At 41.6% G+C, this 19,550-nt stretch overlaps 2 protein-coding genes across 25 annotated transcripts in view; one reads left to right on the forward strand and one right to left on the reverse strand.

The window, feature by feature from the left end:
• Window positions 1-3,655: 3,655 nt before the first annotated feature.
• On the reverse strand, window positions 3,656-8,758 carry ASTE1 (asteroid homolog 1). The gene is made up of 4 exons (XM_048951998.1): window positions 7,237-8,758; window positions 5,142-5,352; window positions 4,444-4,639; window positions 3,656-4,141 (listed from the first exon to the last, which is right to left on the reverse strand). Exons 1-4 carry the CDS (start codon window positions 8,638-8,640, stop codon window positions 3,850-3,852), a joined length of 2,103 nt encoding a protein of 700 aa, XP_048807955.1. The 5' UTR covers window positions 8,641-8,758; the 3' UTR covers window positions 3,656-3,849.
• The window catches only part of NEK11 (NIMA related kinase 11), a 119,340-nt gene continuing 108,334 nt past the window's right edge, over window positions 8,545-19,550 (forward strand). For 20 of the 24 annotated variants that reach the window (XM_048951999.1, XM_048952002.1, XM_048952005.1 and 17 more), the window contains exons 1-2: window positions 8,545-8,654; window positions 9,580-9,835. In XM_048951999.1, coding sequence (XP_048807956.1) covers window positions 9,666-9,835 — 170 coding nt within the window. In that variant the 5' untranslated portion in view covers window positions 8,545-8,654; window positions 9,580-9,665. Of the gene's footprint in view, window positions 8,655-8,724; window positions 8,822-9,270; window positions 9,384-9,579; window positions 9,836-19,550 lie in introns of those variants that run through there. The other 4 variants (XM_048952000.1, XM_048952008.1, XM_048952010.1 and 1 more) reach the window with 4 other exon arrangements.

Genomic DNA, 19,550 nt, shown 5'->3' on the forward strand with positions numbered 1-19,550 from the left:
GTGTGGTGTCTCTTTGCTTTAAAAGGAACTGGCATTTACACCAGATTGTCAGGCTTGTGATGGTTTTGGATACCTGCTTTGTCCCACGTTTACTTGAGCTTACAGATGCTAGATTACTTGATTAATAAGGCAGTACTAGTATTGAAATATCTGACTTGCAATTATGTGGTATACTGAATTAGAAAGCAAACATGCTAATTCTCACTCTAATGGACAAAAATCCCAGCCTTCTTTGAAATAAGCTGATTTTTTTTTTCCTTCTGCACTCCTCCTGTTCTTTTTATTCTTCCCCCATCGTTACAATAGCTTTCTCTGAGGGTAACTTAAAATTTTAATCTTCAAAATGACTTTTTGTGGATCAAGAAGTGTTGTGGTAGATTAGTATCTTGATATGTTAGAAGTCATTTTTGATATATGATAATGTCTGGATATTCAGATATTCAGTGATTTAGAAGCAAACAGCTGTGTTCCTCTAAGTAGTCTTGCAGCTCTTGTCATCGTTGCTGTTAGGGATGGACCAATTATGCCCTGAGGAAATGGAAGGAACAGTCATCCAGTGAATCTTGAAAAGATGATGTGCAAGAACTCAAGGGAGCTGAAGACAGAATGTAATAATAGCTTTTGATTGAAAGCATGTGGATACACATCTTCCACACTGCAGCCTGAAAATTGTATTTTGTGTTGGTGTTGGCTCAGAGGCATGCTGTCACAGGATGGTCCTCCTGTCAGTAAGGTTACTGAGAAATTCTAAATGAGCAGTGGGATGTTTCTGTACATTTCTCTGTGGCTTGCCCCAAGTGCCATCCTCAGAATCTGGAAAGTTCATGGAAAATAAAGCAGATTGGAAGGTATTGTATGAATTACCCTGCTAATAGGTTATTCTACTTAGTCTTTTCCCCCACACACATCCTCCCAGAGATTCCCAGATTTTATTAGGAAGTAGAGTGTGGTAGATGGGAACTGAGTTCACGTGCTATGCAGGAACTGTATATAGCACTGTCTGCTGTGCATATAGAGTTTATCTATTACTCTGGCCTGCCCTAGGCCTGCTGAATGTGCACTTATTACCTGCAGTGCCAATGTGCAGGAGGTTTAGTAGTGTAAGGGGAAAGACTTCAGTATATGCCACTCACCTTTACTATAGGATGTTAGCTAAACCACTGAGCTGATAAGGCCTCAAACAAGAAATGATCTTTTTTAGCACAAATTTCTCATTTCCAGCAGTTCTGCTTTTCAGAAGTTGAAAAGATTTATCAGTGTTCTTCCTGTTGACTATTGCTGTCTTTGACAAGTGGGTCTGTATTACCAAAGTGTTCAGTATTTTGGTGCAACTTCAGAATGTTTTAAAACATCATTAGTAAAGTATTTAAAATTCTTCAAATCCCAGTAAAGGTGCAGTAAAAACTGATGATGCGTGCTGATGAAGGATCACTTGCACCAGCCTGGATTTTGAGAAAGTGCTGCAACTGTATCTTTCACCTAGTAAGACTTCTTGTTGATAATCTCCGTGGGATTTGACTGCTTCATGCTCTGCATTTGTTCTTGGAGTCCTAGAAATCCAAGTACAGAGAGAAGTGCAGATAAGCACAAACGTATTGACTTAGGGCGGAATTATTATTTGCTAGGCTTTAAGCAAATTTTACAAAGTGCTCATTTGCCAGCCTAAGTCTCACATTCTGAATTTACCTGTCAGTGTAGACAAGAAACAAAATTTAGTCCCTGAAGAACTATTAATTTTACCTTCTCAAAAGGTGAACTCAAATAAAGTGAATTATATTGAATTATGCCTGAGGTGTTTCTGCTGTATTCCAGCAGAAGGTGAAACAGTAACTTATGTAACAAGTAATTTATCTGGTGGTTCAATCTCATTATTCGTGAGAAACGCTTGGACTGTCTGAATTCCATTGCTTCTTTTTTTTTTTAGCTCCATTTTTGGTCAATATCACCTAGCAGAATGTTTGAGATTTTCTTCAGAGCAATTCAATCAACAGCAAGATCTGTCCTCAAAAATTGACAGGCACTTCATATAGTGTGAAAATAGGCAGCAATTAAGTAACTTAGTTGCTCTTATTAAAGCACAGAATTGAGAAAGAGCCTTTTATTCTCTTATTGTTTCTGGTTGTTTTTCTCCCAGAAGAAGACTAAAATCCTATGATGACCCAAAGAACACCAAAACAAGCTCTGAGTGGTGATCCTAGAATCAGTTTGCATTGAGAACACATTTCCAGTACAGTAATTTTTAATCACCAAGTCAGGACTCCCAAAGGTGGCCTCAGAATGTCTTGTGCACATAGCAGGTTTTAATCCAAAAAATAGAACGCTCGAGTTTATCCTAGTCTTTGGAACCAATTCAAGATTGTGCTTCTCAGCAAGGCTCAAGAATTATTTGATCTCTGGCATTTTCCCAACATGGGATGAAGGTTAAGATCTCTTCTTACAGCAACAACAAAGTGAAATCAAGCACGCCCATATTTTTTTGTTTGTTTGTTTTAAAGACTTAAAATGGGATGATGATTATAAAAGCTATGAAGAACTATAAGCTTCGGAATCGAAACACATGAGATGATAATGATTCAAAGGATGATTTGGACTAATAAGAATTTACGTCCTTAGTTTCTAAAATCATGGACTTAAATATATCACCTTCCACCTATTAAAGTCATCTGATGGAAACGCGGCTGTAGATGGCTGTAAACGGTCAGAAAGGTGTTGAGCAGTTCTAATAACTTGCTCTGTGGTTGAGTGTGAGTGCCACCTGCTGCTAATTGGGAAAGTAGCAGTTCTGTACTGGCATCACTACCATCTCAGCTACCTGCTATTTCAGTCTGTCTCAAAAATAGTTTTTCTGAGTTAAATATACAATATGAATGTATCAATTTCTCATTGAATGTATTATGAAAGTATCAAGACTCAGCTGTACAATATCAGAAATTATTCCTGTAGTTTTTGAGGCCTAGGTTTTCCACACAGAAGAGACTAAGACAGCATATGGTGATCAGCCTTCAGTGGCATCTGCAACTTGTGTGGGGCTCCACACAGCAGCTTTCCATCTGTGATGCTTCCCCATAGTACATTGTGATCCATCTATGAACAGGGCATATCTCTTCATTTTCTGGTAGGTCACTGTATGGTGGAGCCTCTTTAATATCCAATACTTCTGCTGGTGAAGTTCCAAACTTCTTACCTTCAGGTCAGTCCATGATCACCTCTGAGATTCCTGGATGGCTGAGGTTCCCCATCCAAGCTCGTTGTGTGTCAATGCAATCCACTTGCTCCATGCGGTAGCAGTAGCATGATGGGTGGAGGGAACCTTTCCCTTAAGCATCCACTTCAGCAATGACAGCTACCTCTCCATAAAACTACAGATATTCTACTATCTGTGAAAGTGGTATTTTTTTAAATTGTCAATTTCAATTTGATTTGTAAAACTGTAATCATACAGCAGCATAGGTAGCTGCTTCTCAGACACAAGTTTGAAAATGGATGTTTTCAAAGTTAGAAGCAGTCAGGGAAAAGGAAGGATAGTAAGCTTGCTTTAAGTGTTCAGAAAAAGAAATGTTCTGAACTGCTCAAGTTCTTTACTCTCATTTTCAATTAGACACCTTTTAATCATCCAACCCCCACTCTCCACCCATACAAAACTCAGACACCAAAGCACGTTGTATGCAGCACCTCTTTTATAGGAGCTTTTGTTACAAAAATACTAAATCCTGGAGGGAGATTCGTTGGTAAAAAAATAAATATCAGGAGCTTGTATGAAAACAGCCAAGCAAATTCCAATACAGTCACATTTTAAATATAATTTCTTCTGTCTCTGTGGCACTGGAAATTATTATAGGAATAATGCTCTCAGTCATCCACACTGAGTGATGCAAACCTATTAACATCACGTAAACGCTGAGTTTCAGACACAGCACACCTGACAGCCTTTGTCTTTTTAGATGCTTTTTTCTTTTTGCAGGACTCAGATTTGGCCTCTGTTTTCTTCTGAAAGAAGTCTGGAGATACAGTTGATATGACTACATTCAACAGAACCTGATAAAACTCAGTCATTTTTGGAGAAGAACTGAACAGATTTTCCACTGAAGGTGTTGACTTCAGCTCTTGATACAGTCCGTGCACGAGGGTCCCACTATAGAGCCTGCTCAAAGGAAGGACAGAATTCTCATTTGCTATCATACCTCAGCAGAAGTACAAAAACATGCAGCGCAGTGGGGAGAACAAACCAAACACCCCAACCACGTCTTAACTACATAAATATTCAACAGCTGGCCCCTAAGAAATATTCTAAGTAGAGTTTCCTCCATATTCTCACCTTTAAAGAAAGGAGTCCGAACTGTGCTAAAATTGGCCAAAGCAGTTTATGACGCAGACATTAAAGCAACATGTGAAAGCACTTCAGAGGGAGCTTATGTGGAAAGCAGATCTCTGAAATGTCCTTACCTAGCTAAGTCTGGCTCAGGGAGAGGACTGCAGAGTAGCTGGTTGAGATACAATCCCATCTCAAGACAGCACTGCCACTGGCAAAAGCCATGTGCAGCATCTAAATCAAAGTCTTTATTTTGCAGTTTCTCTTCCTTCCATTTTAGAAATTCGTTAAAAGCAATTCTGTTGTCTTCTGGGCGGAGAACTGTGGGATCTAGGTTATGGATAGAAAATGACAGACAAATAAACATCCTTCTGTCAACACACAATAAGTAGGGCCTACAAACTACCAGTGTTTAGTTGCATTTCTGGAAGCCTACCTAAATGTCTCAACATTAAGACGTACAGTGGAGAAAAAATGTGAGTACCATTATCCATATGAATCTGAAATGATGAAAATAGTAATTCTGTCAAGTACTTTCCCAGTTCTGGGAGTGAATCCATTTGAGAAGATTACCATCTCACTCCATCCCACTCAAGAAGCAGGTGGCAGTCATTTTCAAGCAGCTTTTGTAGTTCAGAGCCTAAATCAACAGAATAACCCTGGCATGCATCATCTTTGGCATCATATCAAGGACTCTTCCTAAGAAAATGCCACCTTACCCCTAACACATAGAAACATTACTGAAAGTACTCACCTGTGAGTACTTCTGTGAGTACCAAGTACTCATAGAAACTGATTTCTGCATCTCAAATTGTATCCTCTGGAGACATACCTGGCTCATTTGTTATTCTGTGCAGTTCTCCAGCTACTATCATTAGAAGTAGAGCCTTTAAGTGATGCAAGTTCACTTTAGGTTCCGAACAATGCGTCCAGTAACAGGTTACAGCAACAGGGAGCTGTAAGTGGGCAGGGACAGATTCTAGCAAACTCATTTTCACTCCTAAAGTCTCCAGCAGAAGTAGCTGACGGTGTGACATTGGCACCTGAAAATAAGCAAAAGATCTTGAAGGAAAAAAAACAGACTTTATTTGTTGCGAGTCATTTCCAGAAGGCAGGTAAGATAATTTAAACTAGCAAATACTTTGTGGTTTTAATTAAAATAAAAAGTTAAGTGTCACAGATACTCTGAACAGGAAGTATTTTTGAAACACCACTTAAAAAGGCAATTTTCACAATTGCCTGAGGTCAGCTGGATTTTAACAGGCTTCAGAGTCTCCTGCAAATCAGGTGATTTACATAACATTCCTATGCAAAAGTTGACTTTGAAAATTCAGCAGGTGTAACATATTTAAGTTCCCTTGGTATGGCAAATATGTCTCTGTAAATTCATGTCTTCAAAAAGTGACCCTTTTTTGTGAGCTGTAATGGTGATGCTTGTTCTTGGTATGGCAAGAACACACCTGTTACCACAGTGAAACCTCCAGTGTACAGCTTACCTTTCTCATTTGCAGTATGAGAGCTCATAGCACATTCCTTCTTTGCTGTGCTATTTAAAACACAGCACCACAAACTGTCTACATGCAGTGCTCACTGCGGAACTGGAGCAAGGTGCTCAACTGCAACATGAGTGCTCTGTAGATCTGGATTGGGATGGTTGTGCTTATTGCAAAGCAGCAATCCCACAAACAGAAGGTAAACTGAAGCCAATTTTGCCAAGAGTACTCTGAATATGGAGGAACACATCTTGTAACTTGTTGAATTGGTAATTTGTATATATTTAGTGAGGAGAGTTATTATAATAACCAAAACTCAACTTCAGTAGGGTATACAATGCAAGACCACATTTAGGTATCATTAACGTTTCTGAAAGTCCCAAACCACACACTTCACAGATATCTGCATGCTACTCATTCAAAATAACAATAAACCTGTACCACAACAGGGACAGGCAAGGTTCACAGCCACCACCTGCTGATGACAACACACAAATGTGCTACTGTGGACCTGATGCCAGTGGGCAGAGCACATGGAATAGGTTCCCCAGGTAGGTGGTTGAGCCATGGATGTGTTCAAAAACCATTTGGATGTGGTGCTCAGGGACATGATTGAGTGGAGGGTTGTTAGAGTTAGGGTAGTATGGTTAGGTTGTGGTTGGACTTGAACTTTAAGGTCTTTTCCAACCTGAGCAATTCTATGATTCTATGTGTAGTATGAAAGGCACTGATTGTATTTCCAAAAGTTTCAAAAACAGGTATGAACCCTGGGTGTTTCCCATTCCAAGGCATAGAAACCATGAGAATTTAAATATACCACAGCTAATGCTGACTAGAACTAACCTAGTACAAACTTCCTTTGATTACAAGTTGCATTTTTCAGGTGTTGTTCTGCTTGGCAAGGAGCAGGGAAGCACGCATAGCAGGATGCATATTCAGAGCAAGTTCAACTGCTGGATAGCTGTAGGTTTACAGATGAAATAATAATGCTGATTTTTAGAAAAAAAAAAAAAAAAAAAAAAAAAGCATTTAACTTTGCTCTGAAATATCCGTAACTTGATCAAATGCAAGTTAAATTTAGTAGTGTTGAACTTTTCTAAACCTTTCTAAATTTCACAGAACTGCGAGTCCTTTCCTAAAACGACAAAAGCAAATATTAGTTTAACATTATAGGAAGGACGGGAGGAGGGCTTACACGGGATGATTTAGCAATGCTATCCATGCACGCTGTCAGCCGGTTATGTAATTTGGCTTGGTGTGCTTGGTAGGGGGGAGTGAAGAAATGTGCTTAGCTCCTCAGCCCTCAGAAGCAGGACTGTGTGTAGCCGAGCATTTGCTCACTGAAGCCGCTGGGTTCGCCAATCACCTTCAGTGCCCCGCTGTTAAACACCGCACCTCCTAAGCGCGTGCCACGCTGCTGCGACGAGCACTTACCTCCACTAACTCGTCTAGAGAGAAGCCATCATCGCCAAAAGGCGCGGGGAGGCTCGCCGCTTGGACAAACGTCTTTTTAATTGACTTCTGCACTCGGTCGAACTCGCAGACGGCCGGCAGCGTGCCGCTCCGTGCCTCGCGCCGCGCGTCGGCGCCGGGAGCCGCGTGCAGCAGCAGCAGGCCGTACAGAACCCGCCGGATGGGCAGCGCGGCGCTATGCGCGCTGGGCCGCCGCATGTCCTCTACCTGGACATGGAGGAAGGTGCTCCTCAGAGTCAGGACGTTTGCGACGAGCGGAGCCAACTCGCCTCTGGCCAAGGCGCCTAGCAGCCACGGCGGCAGCCCCAAGGCCTCGGCCTCCTCGCAGCGGTAGCGGCCCTCCGCGAAGAACTCCTCGAGGTTCACGTCGGACGGCGCGTAGTCCCGCAGGGCCTGGCGCAGCAGCTCCCTTACCGCGTCCCTCCGCCGCCCGCCCACGTGCTTCAGCACGGCGTCCGCCGCCTCCTCGGGCCCCGCGAAGCCCGCCAGCCAGCCGAGCAGCCCCCGCGCGCGGCCGTGCTTCCCGGGCAGCCGCACCCTGCCGAAGAAGCCCTCGAACGCCGCCGCGTCCACGTAGTCGTTGCCGCTTACGACGGCGAACAGCGGCAGCGCGCTGCTCCTCAGCCGCCCGAAGTGCCGGCAGAAGCTCTCCGCCTCGAAGCGCCGCGCGGGGATGTAGCGGCCCGAACGCTCGGTGCGGACGTCCCGCCAGTGGAAGGCGCTCAGCGGGAGGTATCCGCCCGCCAGCGGGAAGATGAAGAAGTCGCTGTCGAGGGACAGCACAGGGCAGCCCCAGCGGTTGGCCAGAGCCGCGACCTCGCGGTCGGCCTCGGCCCAGCACTGCACGAAGGGCACCGCCGCCCGGCGCAGCGCCTGCACGAAGACGTGGCGCGCCAGCAGCGGCAGCGCGCGGCCGCCCTCCCCGCGGGACAGCCCGTGGGCCACGCGCAGGCGCTCGGCGGCGCGCTCCCGCAGCGTGCCCAGCTTCCTGTCGGCCGCCCCGCGCCCGCCGTCCAGCACCACGAAGGCGGCCACGGCGCAGGAGCGCAGGACGGCGAAGAAGTCGTCCGCGGCCGCCGCGAACGGGCCGTAATCGCCGCCGCGGCGGAAATCGGCGGCGGAGGCGAAGAAGAGGTGGTAGTAGAGGCTGCTGCCGTCGATCACCAGCTTGGTGTCCCGCACGCGCAGCTCCGCGAAGAACGAACCGCGCTCCCCCACGAAGCCCGTCAGCCCCGGGACGCCCATGGCGGCGGCGGCGGAAGCGGCCCTCCGGCCGGGCTCAGCGCGCACGCGCAGCGTCGCCTTGACAACGGCGCCGCTCGGGCCCCGCGGGCTGAGCTGCGGGCTGGGGCTGGAGGGCGGCATCGGGGTGCTGGCAGGTAACCGCCCAGCTTCACGCGGCAGGGTGCCGAGCGGACGAGGGGGGGAATGGCTTTAAGATAAAAGAGGTCTGTGTCGTTGTTAAGGTGGTCTGCAGTAAGTAAAGTTTGGCTGCGTTTCGCCACAAAGTCGCGCTCCTTGGGGCAGCGTGCCAGCAGCTCAGCAGGTGGGTGTTGAAATAGGTTGGTGCACATTTGGTTACTGTTAAAAAAAAAAAGGTTCCAAACTCATAATCTTCATTTAGGCTCCCTGTTTGTAGGAAAGCAATCCCTTGGCACCAGAAGTTACACGGTTGGTAAAATAAAGGTTTTTTTTCTTCTCTTTTCCAAACGAAACAAAGCATTTTCATATGCAGTGCTGATGAGACAGCAGTAATAGCTGTGCTGATCAACGGGTATTAGGACGTTTCTTTGCACTTGAGGATCCTTTGAAACAAGTAATGCAAATAAAAAAGCAAAGTATAAATACCAGTATTGTTTTGGTATGTAAGGAGAAGCATCTGCTCGTTATCGTTTGGAATGAGGAAGGAAAAGAAAACAAAGTCCGTCCAAAAGCATTTTCAGTCATAGCAAGCCAAATTCACAGCAAAAGTTTGCTTCTGCGCTCTCTGCATTTGCAGAATTAGGACCTCGGGCAGACAAGAACTGCAAAACAAAGCTAAAGTCTTGGAAAGGTGGATTGCAATCAAATTATTCTAGCAAAAGAGAAAGTAAGAACTTTTGGCAGAAGTGAGTGTTGTTAAAAATCCTGTAGTTTTGTGGTTAGCCAGGAAGCTTTGGTTTGCAGAAGCTGGTAGCAGTCAGTCACTCATGTAAGTGCTGACAGATGGCAGAAAGGTGGTGGAAGTTGAAGGGCAAATGAAAGAGTAAACAGCTTTCTAGTTAAGATTAGTATATTAACAAATCTTTTTCTTTCTGTTTCAAGGATTTCCTCTGAACATCTGTAGAGGAGTGAAAGGATTTGAAAACTGCATTCTAGAGAAATTTGGGTAGTTTCTGTTACATGGAGCAATGCTGAAATTTCAAGAAACTGCTAAGCATGTCAGCGTTCCCAGCTCTAATTCTGCTTGCTCAGATGCTGCTATCGCAAGGAGATACACTATTCAGAGGAAACTTGGCAACGGGAGCTTTGGAAGCGTGTATCTGGTTTCTGACAAGAAAGCAAAACAAGGAGATGAATTGTAAGTAATCCCTTTACATACTTGAAAAAAAAATGGTTTGGACCATAATTTTTGCATTGTAGATGGTTCTTTATATTGATTTGTTTCTACTCTTAAGTTTGGTGTTATGTTGCAGCATTTACTGTTCAACTGTAGTGAGGACAGAAGAGCAGACTTTATGCTGACTCTTTGTTTAAAATAGTTTATGAGATATGGAGGATGTCAGGGGAAGTTCTTTGCAGAGACAGTGGTGAGTAGCTGGAACAGCTGCCCAGAGGGCTTGTGGATGCCCCTCCCTGGAGATGTTCAAGGCCAGGTTGGATGGGGCCCTGGGCAGCCTGGTCTGGTATTAAATGTGGAAGCTGGTGGCCCTGCCTGTGGTGGGGGGGTTGGAGATTCATGATGCTTGAGGTCCCTTTCAACCCAGGCCATCTGTGTGATAAGTCTGTGTCATTGTGCTTGTATCTAACTTCTATTTATTACATAAGACAGAGGGGAGGTGAGTGGAAAGTCTCTGACCCTTCTATCCGTAGTGATGTTTACATAAAGCTGTGCAACAACTGATTTAAACAAGAAAATAGCTTATTCCTAATGTCATACCTTGGACAAGTTACTAATGTAGAATGCACACTGTGAAGGACCTGGTATTTATTCAGAACTGAGGTAGATTTCTTCAATGTCCCAACAAGAAGCAGGGTGTGGATGTATGCCAGTTTTCACAAATTTGTGTTCTTTGTAGCAAATTTTTTTCATTAAAGACTTAAGGATTGTAATTTATAAACTGTGAGTAATTATATAAATATGTATTATATAATTGGTGTGAGTGTAATGCAGGTGTGTGGTTTATATTTGGAGGCCTTGTGTTTAATAAGTAAATCCTGTTCTGCAAGTTAATAAAAATGCTTACGAAAATGCTGGACATTTCATTTCCTGCTCATCCTTCTTCATCAAGATGATACCTCTGTTTTTAAAAACGTGGAGGATGAGAATCCTTATTCTACTAAGTCCTGGTGCAACAGTGTCTAGCTCTGTAATGGTTCATTCAGCGCTCATTATAGCAGTGACGTTTTAAACATGAGCAAGAAAATGTCAGAATTTCTGAACATAGAAATAGATTTCCCTTTTTATTTCTGATGTTTTCTTATTTACTTTTAGCAAATGCTTGGTGACACCCAATTGGAATTCAGGAATTATGTCATGCCCCTGTAAGGACTGACGCTGTTACTGAGGTGTCAAAAAAGAAACGCTACAGTACTGATCTTTGTCTTAATAACTGAGTTGTGTAAATGAAACTTCAGAAGGAGTAGTTGCAGGAATTCTAGTAAACAGCATTTGCATGTGCTGTATGCCTTACTGATAGCATTATTTCTCTTAATTGCCAGCAAATCTTGATTTTTGTACCTGTCTGAAGGTAGGCAGGTCTCATCAGTTTGACTGATAATCCGCTTAGGATTCTGAAGCCATAAAAGACAGATGAACATTTTCAGGAAGCTGGGTGCCTGGATGTCATTGGACTTCATTGTATAGAAATGTTTGTGTATTGGTTTTAGACTTCCAACAAATGGAATTAGAATGTGAATATCTCTGTTTTAATCCAGGAAATTTGTGAAGCTTTTTGTTCAAGGTGTGAAAAATCCAGTCAGTGTAGTTGACAGCCAGAAATACATTCTTCCTTTAAATCTGGGGGTCTGCTGGTCTTTTCTGATGGATGTGTCGATGAACACTAGCATGATAAAAAGAACATTTTATTTATTTATTTAGTGCTTCAGTTGTGGTGATAATGGCAAGGCATCCTTGGCAATGCTGCTGTAATAAATGTGTGTCCATGACGTGGTTCTTTCACTTGTTGCCCTTCAACATCAATTTGCAGATTCTCAGCTCCTTGGATCGGGGTTGAAGGCCGCTAAGTTCTTTGATTTTTCTGGCTGGGTTTTAGATCTCTCATGGCTCTATCTGTGGTTTGATTGGTTTAATTTTTTTTAGATGAAAACTTTGAAAATAGTAGTAGAAACAATTTATGAATTTTATTTTCCTGTTGGCATCCTTTACCATGCAGATAGGATGACTCCCTCAGCTTGTATGACCATTCAGAATTTGATTGAGTCTGGTTGAATTCAGAATATTAACAGGGTATTGAGCTCTGGGTCCTCAGTTTCCCCCTTTTCCCCCCTCCCTTTTCCCCCCTTCCTACTACAGAACAAACTGCCAAACCTCAGAACTCCAGGAATGTGTATTTTGCCTTTAAGTAGTTATTACCTCTATTTTTTTTTTCCTTCAGATTTTTTCTTTGAAAGCTTAAATTCTTAATGATGGTTTTTTAGACAAACACTTACTGCTTCGGCATTTCATGCCTGTGTTTGAGGCTGTCAGTCCTCAGCCATCCCCAGGCCAGGCTGTGAGTATCAAAAACCGTATTCTTTTTTGCTGTTGTTGTTTGTGAGTCTTTATGTTGTTTGTGAGTTTTTATGACTGCACGAGTATTTAACTATCTGAAGCGCTGATATTATAATGCAGTTCACCATTTTATCACTAGGGGATACTCGTGTATCACCGTTTTTCTCTTTCCTCTGTCGAAGAAGTAAGTCGAAGAGCAGATTGCCCCAACTTTCTGTCATTTTTGTGCTAAAAGATGACGAAAATAGAGGCCCCAGTGATGTGAAAGCTCGAGCTTTAGAGTTTAGGTACTTTCTTCTCTTTAATTAACCCTATCCACTGTTTAAAGTGATAAAATACACTGCTTACTGCTTGTTAGATTTTCCTTTGAGAAGTACGTATGTTTTCAGATGAAAAATTGTGGGTTTTTTTTCATCATGTTTCATACTCATTTAGAGTAATACATGTCAGAGTGTGATCCAAATTATGTTTATTACCTGTTAAAAAATACATATACATACATATATATTTTTTAGAGATCGGAAAGCACTTTGGCAGAAAAAGGGGAATTGAGATACTTAAGTCCCAAGTGACCTCAACAGAATTAGATTTCTGTTTTTATTGTTTCAGAGATGGTTCAGAACGTACCAAGAAAAATGTTTACGTACACACAGCTGACTTGCTGAGCTCTTGTGTGATACATATGAGTTCTGTCTTGTACAGATGACACGGATAGGAAGTACTGCTGCTGTGGTGGTGTATGTAGCTCTTGTACTATGCAGTGGTAGGAGTAGTTCCCTTGTATGACCCATTCCTTTCCTCTTTAATCTCCTAATTTGTATAGTTTGTAACTTGTAATTTTTTATAGCCTTTTATGTTTATGGTGCAGTGTGCTTTCTTTTTTACTAGATGACTCCGAAAACCTTTATCATTTTCATTTTGCCATGCCCTGTTTAAACTAGAAAATTATATGTTAGTGTAAACAGCTGTCAGTTACATACATAGCTAAGCACCCGAATGTCTCAGCTAGGGAAAATTTTCACTCACACAACACATTTTCTAATGTTGATGAGCTCCATTTTCCTTTAGACAGTAAATTGTTTCTAGTTGTCATATAATCTTAAAAACACTGTCACAGGATTGCTTTCATTTTACTTAGCTTCTCTGCCTATACAACTTGTTTTTTCTCCTTTCCCAAGTAGTGTTGTCCGAAATGAAGAAGGAGTAAACCAGGCTAGTGATTAGTACTCTGGGTTGAGATGGTGCCCATGGAGTTATTTCAGACTAGCCATTGGCTTTAGGGATCACGCTTACCTCTTGTCAGAACTGCTTTGTGTAGATACGGAACAAATAACTCTCTTGAGTTTGATAATAATCTCATAAAAAGAAAAACACAGGTTCTTGTGTTTAGATATTTGGCTAGGGAATGTGATTTTTGTCTCCTTGCTTGTGTAGCCAGTTAGCTCATCTGCTCTCCATCTCCTACAAGAGCTTTTGATTCTGTTGAATGATTCTCATCAGTTATTATAGAGGGTTACACATCTCAAAGACAGAAATTCCTGCAACTTAGGAAACTAAACAGCAGACAAGAGAATAAAATAATGGCCTCATAAAGACAAAGGCCTTAACCAGGAGAAGACTTCTTTATGAAAGAGTGTTTCTTCTGTACTAGACAGTTTGTGCATGGGAGATATCATAGATTTCCTTGTGTTTGGGAAGAAGCTATGGTTAGAGTTTTTATCGTCTTAGACCACAAATTCAGGTAGGCACAAGAGATATTTATAGGAAACAAGCTTCTTAGTTCCAGTTTAAACAGAATGGCTTGTTTTCTGTATTATTTGATATTTTCACCGTTAGATATTTGCAAATCTTTTGATTCTGTACATTCATTAAAAGTGAGATTTAATTGCCTAATATTGACACTACCTTTTTGTTCTACTACTCTCTAAAATGAGCTTTGATAAATCTGTATTTCAAATTGCAAACTGATTTAGGTGATATGTAACTGAAGTTCAGGTAAGGATTGCATCCTCCTGCAAATATTTGCTTTGTTTTTTAATCTTTTTCCAGGGTTTGAACTGATTTTAGGCATGGTAGATGGGAATGCAAATGACTGGTTGCCTATTAGTGGAGTTTTTTATTTTTTTACAGGCTCTGGTGTTGACTCTTTTAGGAAGAAAAAATGGTAGCTTTAATAAGGGTAAAAATGACTTCTGTATAAGTTTTTTTTTCCCCATTTTTTATTTTCTAGAAGTTGCATTAGAAATGAAGTTGGGCCTATGCCTTTCTTTAAGTAGCAAGGGAGAAATAGTGCTACACAGTCACTTTTCCAGACCTACGTAAACCTGCTGTGGAAAACTGTCTATTAAGAATGATTCTTGGCATATATGTGGCACCTTTTCCATTCTGGGATCTCAGAGCACTTTTCAGAGCTGTGAAATATTTTTACCCAGTTTGTAGATGGGCAAGAAACAGAAAGGTTAAATAGTTTGCATGTATTCATGCAGGGAGATGGTGATAGGCCTGGGAAATAACTGGACCCTATTTGCTGTGTCATTTGTTGGTGTTTTGAAGATCCTGCTACTATTTAGCAAGATTAACTGTACTGTAGATGCACAACCCTTGTCAAGAGCTCAATATAATGAGGGCCAGTTCTACAGTTTGGATGGAACCTGTCTGTATGTGGCAGAAAGGAAGCCTCGTTTCCTACAGTCTTGCATCCTGTGTCCCCTTGTCCTACCACAAGAAGCCCCACTCTTTCACTGCACCGTTATGACTACACTCAATTTCCTGGAATGTCCTCTGTTTTCACTGCTCAAATTTCTTCCTTCCCTCTAATATTCCTCTAGTATTGTGGATAGTATTTGTATTTTCTTTCTGTATGACCTAATTAGTGGCTAGGGAAGCAGCCCGTTGAGATGTGGTTGTCTGTGAAGACTTGCACAGCTGAGGTGACTGTGCTATGCACAGTGCCATTTGGCAGCTCAGACAGTGTAGAACTGACATCCAAGGGTCACTAATTGAAAGTTCTTGCACTTCCTACTTAGAGCATTATGTAATTGCTTGAAATAGCTGTTCTTCTGACAGGTTTGATTGAAACTGCACAGTACGTCTGCAAGTGGAGTAGTGGTTGGTAGTTGGTCAATTCTTTCCTTTGTATAGAATGTTAAAAATATTCCATTACATTTTATTGCCACGTAACAGATGGCAGCAGAGGGGCAGCCTGACAAAATGGTGTCTGACATGGAAGTGCGTGTGAAGCAAAGATGTGGAACTGAGTTCCTCCATATGGAAATTAATGTAGACATTCATTGGCACTTGCTGAGTATTTGAGGAGACCAACCAGTGGATGTGAGCACAGTGAGCTGGGTGGCGTGTCTCACCAGTGGTGACAGTGACATAAATGCAGATATTGGGTGGCTGTGCAGATTTTGATGAGCCTGGCATGCAGGTTCTTGTTCATTGCTGGCAAAAATGCATAGTTAATGGTGTTGACTACATGGAAAAATGCAGTTTTGTAGCTGAGAATTTGCTCTATCGAATAGTGTTATTGTGCTCTTTGTATCTATTGTAGTTGCCATGATAATAAGAACAAAGTTTTGGAGCAACCTACCTACTTTGAATTAGTCTCCAACTTGCCAGTTTACTTGATCTTTGTTTTCTGTGTTCAGTTCTTTGTCAGCATATAATAGGTAAATGCTTTGAAGCATATTTGATCTAATTTGCTAGGAAGCTCAAGTCACTTGTGTGTCCAACTACAACACCAATTTTATTGGCAAAGCTTTTCAATATTGTTTCTAAGAAAGAGTTTGCATGAGTTTTTTTTAAGCAAAGAGTCAGTATGGTTTTGAATTTTCTTGAATATTCAGAAAAAAAATTACTTAAAATTTACAAATTGACTTCAGAGCGCAGAGCATAGAATTTTGTTTCTTTTGTGGCTTCTTAACTGGCATGTGATTTTTTGCAAAAGTGCTTCTCAGTTTTTTGAGGTGCTTGCCTTTGTTTCTGGCCAACATGGTAATAATACTCCTGCAGTCACTTTTATCCTTGTCCCCCTGAGTGGTTACTCACAACAGGTAATTATGATTAAACACAATCCCTTTTTGTAACAGAGATTTACAATAGCCCGAAGGACAGTGCTGCCCATACAGATACGAATCTCCTGATCAACTGTGTGAATTGGAGCTCTGGGTTAAGTTTCACTTGCTCGTAGCCCTGCATAGGCAAGCAGATGAAGTAGGCGGATGGGGACTTCTGACTCATCCATATTCATCAGGTTCTCACAGGTGCCCTTGGTGGAAAGCACACAGGGATGTGCCAAGCTCCCCGGACTGCTCCTGCAGGTGGTAGTCGTGGGGTGTCAGCCGGCTTCTGCGCCTGCCTTGCATAATGCCATTAATCCAGGCTCGCACTAGGATTCCTTGGAAACTTAGCTGAATAATTTATCACATGGCTTTCAATTATTTATGAATTCTTATTACAAATGAAATAAAATCTAAAGGCGGAAGAGTTTTGTAACTCATGAATATCCAAGTGACAGCCAGCAGATTGCTTTGTCGCTAAATCCCTGTTTGCTGCCCCTTTGCTTCTCTGAAGGCATTCCAAGGGAACGCCCATTTGAAACCAAACTGATTAAAACAATAACAAATGACTCCCTTGCAGTCACTGTGTGCTTGTTCATCTAATTGTGCTGTTGGCCTTTTCTTGACTCCCTCATTTAGTAAAAAAAGGAAGTTAAAATCCTTCAGGTCATTTTAGGTGTTTGAAGAGATATTTGTGATCTTCTTGGAAACTGAGCAAAGGTGCAGTTCGTAGAGAACCTTCCCTGTCATCGTTTTATTTTATGTAAGCTTTTCTCAGTGAGCTGCTTATTTTAGCCAGGTGTGCCTCTGCTGCTGGATGTAAGGCTTGGGGCACCATGTGTCACTGCTTAGTTGCAAAACCGTCCTCAGCCCCAGATGAGAGGTAACACTGTGACATGGACAGGGACTTCTTGCTGATTTAGCTAGGGTAGCTGAAGAAGTTGCCCTTCACAAGCTTTCCACTCAAGTGGCTAAGCCTGATTTTCATATTCTGTGAGAAATGCTAGGGGAGTCAAGACCTAGATAAATGTCTGAGTCCTTACAGAAACCTCCTGATGTTAGCTTCTGCTCTTGAGTTTTAGTTTAACAGTGTACCTGCAAATGGACATTGAGTTTACTCTATATACCACCCCCACAAAGCTGAGCTCCTACAGGTTCCCACAACTCACTAGGTTGTGATCTTGTGTGCAGGCAGCAAGCAGGGCTGGTGGTTGACTTAATTCTTTTTCGTAACGTTTACAAGCAGTATTTTCAGCACTGAGCACAGAGTTGTGCTTAAGGCATTGTTGGTGAATTATTGGTGCTTTGAGGTGCACAGCACAGACAGAATATAATGATTTTGTAATTAAGCAAATGTGCCTTGAGGTCACCACTGTCTGATTCATTTTATTGAAACCAATGTTCAATTTTTATGCTGTTGTAAGCTAATTTAGTAAGAAAATGGAGAGTTATACTATATTACTTCAGGCCAAATTGTGACCACCTGCCTCAAAGATTCTGTGTGGTTTTGCAGTATTTGTATATAGCTGCCTATTGTAGCTCACTGTACATAGGTCTTTCCAAAAGTAGTGCATTCAATTTATTTCCATGGAAACTACAACAGATGAAAGAGTACAATAACACTGTTGGATGGAGGAAATTCTCAGCTATGCAGCGCTATTTTTCAACATGGTCACTACCATTAGCTGTGCAGTTTCACCAAAGATGAACAAGAGAGGCTGCATGCTGTGCTCATCAGAATCTTCCTCAGCAGAGGTGCCCAATCCTCTGTCACCACTGCTGAAACGCATCACTCACCATCTCACTGTGCTCACATTCACTGTTTGGTTTCCATTAGCCTTCAGCAAGCATTGATAAATGTTAATGAGCGCCATTTTTTCTGCATGAAGGAATTCAGTTTGCACCTTTGCTTCATCTGCACTTCTGCATTAGACACCATTCTGCCAGACTGCCGCTCTACATGTCTGCAATATGTAACAAAATATTGGTTGAAAGGTTCATTCTCGACTGCCATACCACCCAACATCTACCTCTGATGTTGGGGGCTAACATGATAAAACAGGAGGTACTACTTTTGGAGCAGCCCTTGTCAACAAGGTATTTTCTCTGAAGTGTGCATCAAGGATATTGTGTTTCTTCCATGCAGAACTAGTTCTCAGTTGCATTCAGCACATTGTAATGAGAAAACAATTGCCATGAGTGAAATGAAATCTGGATTTATTGACAATTAGTGTATTTTTCTTTCATTTTTATCCTGTTTTTTGTTACTGTTGTTCTGCTTGTGTGACACATTAGTAAATATAAGTCCTGTGTTTCTTTTGCCTACTTGATGTGTCCTTCATGCATTCTGAAATATCATTTCAGTGTTGATGACTTTTGTTTTGCACATAATTCATGGGTTTCTAAGACCACAATATCATACTCTGAAAAGCATTAAAAGATTTTTATCTTCCAATAAATGTATATACAATTAATTTCTTCAGTTAGTATTGCTTGATCTGCTTTGTCTATGCTTGCAGACTTCTCAGTAATAAGCTTTTATAAAGCTGTAAGCCATCCTTTTATCTCTCCCTACTCACTCCCCCTACCCCACCTTCTCTGCTTTTTTTTTTGTACTATAGATAATTCAATGCATATCAGAAATAAACATTGAAGGAATTGCCTGCTGGAAAGAGACATGTAGGAAGAATGAGTTTTCTCATTAAAGTTGAAGCAATTAGTATTTAAATTACGTATGGGAATTAGTTTCACAGGAGAAACAATACTGCTGACATAAATATCCTTGCAACATTGAAGGGAACGTAATTCTGCTTACAAATATGTTTATGCTCAGTAAAGGACTAATTATGTTTTACACTAGAAAATGTTTTAATTTGAATTTCTATAGAATAAATTCTTACACTGATTGTCAGTGTGTCTGGTTTTCCTTTGCCACTTCCCTCTCTTCCAAATTGTCTGTTTTCTGTAAACTGATGCATATAGATGAGGTGATATGTGGGTGATATGTGGTGATACGTGAATTCACACCAGTTTTAGCATAATCAGAATTCTTTATGGCTTATGCTATAGCTAAAGAGTTCAAGTTGAAGAAGTATATGTGTAACTTGTTAACTGAGAGATGTTTAATCCCATTATAATGTTTGAATACACAAAATGCTGCTTCCAAACTGTATTTTGGTAATAATAGCTGCTTCTTCTGGAAGGGGATATTAATTAGCAGAGCTCAGTTAAAAATCAGATTTATCAAGTGTGTGTAAAGAAAAATGCCTACTTCAGATGAT

Source organism: Lagopus muta, chromosome 7, assembly GCF_023343835.1.
Source record: "Lagopus muta isolate bLagMut1 chromosome 7, bLagMut1 primary, whole genome shotgun sequence".
NCBI lineage: Eukaryota > Metazoa > Chordata > Aves > Galliformes > Phasianidae > Lagopus > Lagopus muta.

Coding starts and splice junctions, on each gene's coding strand:
- ASTE1 (XM_048951998.1), bottom strand. CDS start 8,640: ATGCCGCCCTCCAGCCCCAGCCCGCAGCTCAGCCCGCGGGGCCCGAGC. Junction 5,353..7,236: donor CTCTAGACGAGTTAGTGGAG/GTAAGTGCTCGT, acceptor GCTTATTTTCAG/GTGCCAATGTCACACCGTCA. Junction 4,142..4,443: donor CCTGAGCCAGACTTAGCTAG/GTAAGGACATTT, acceptor TCCTTTGAGCAG/GCTCTATAGTGGGACCCTCG.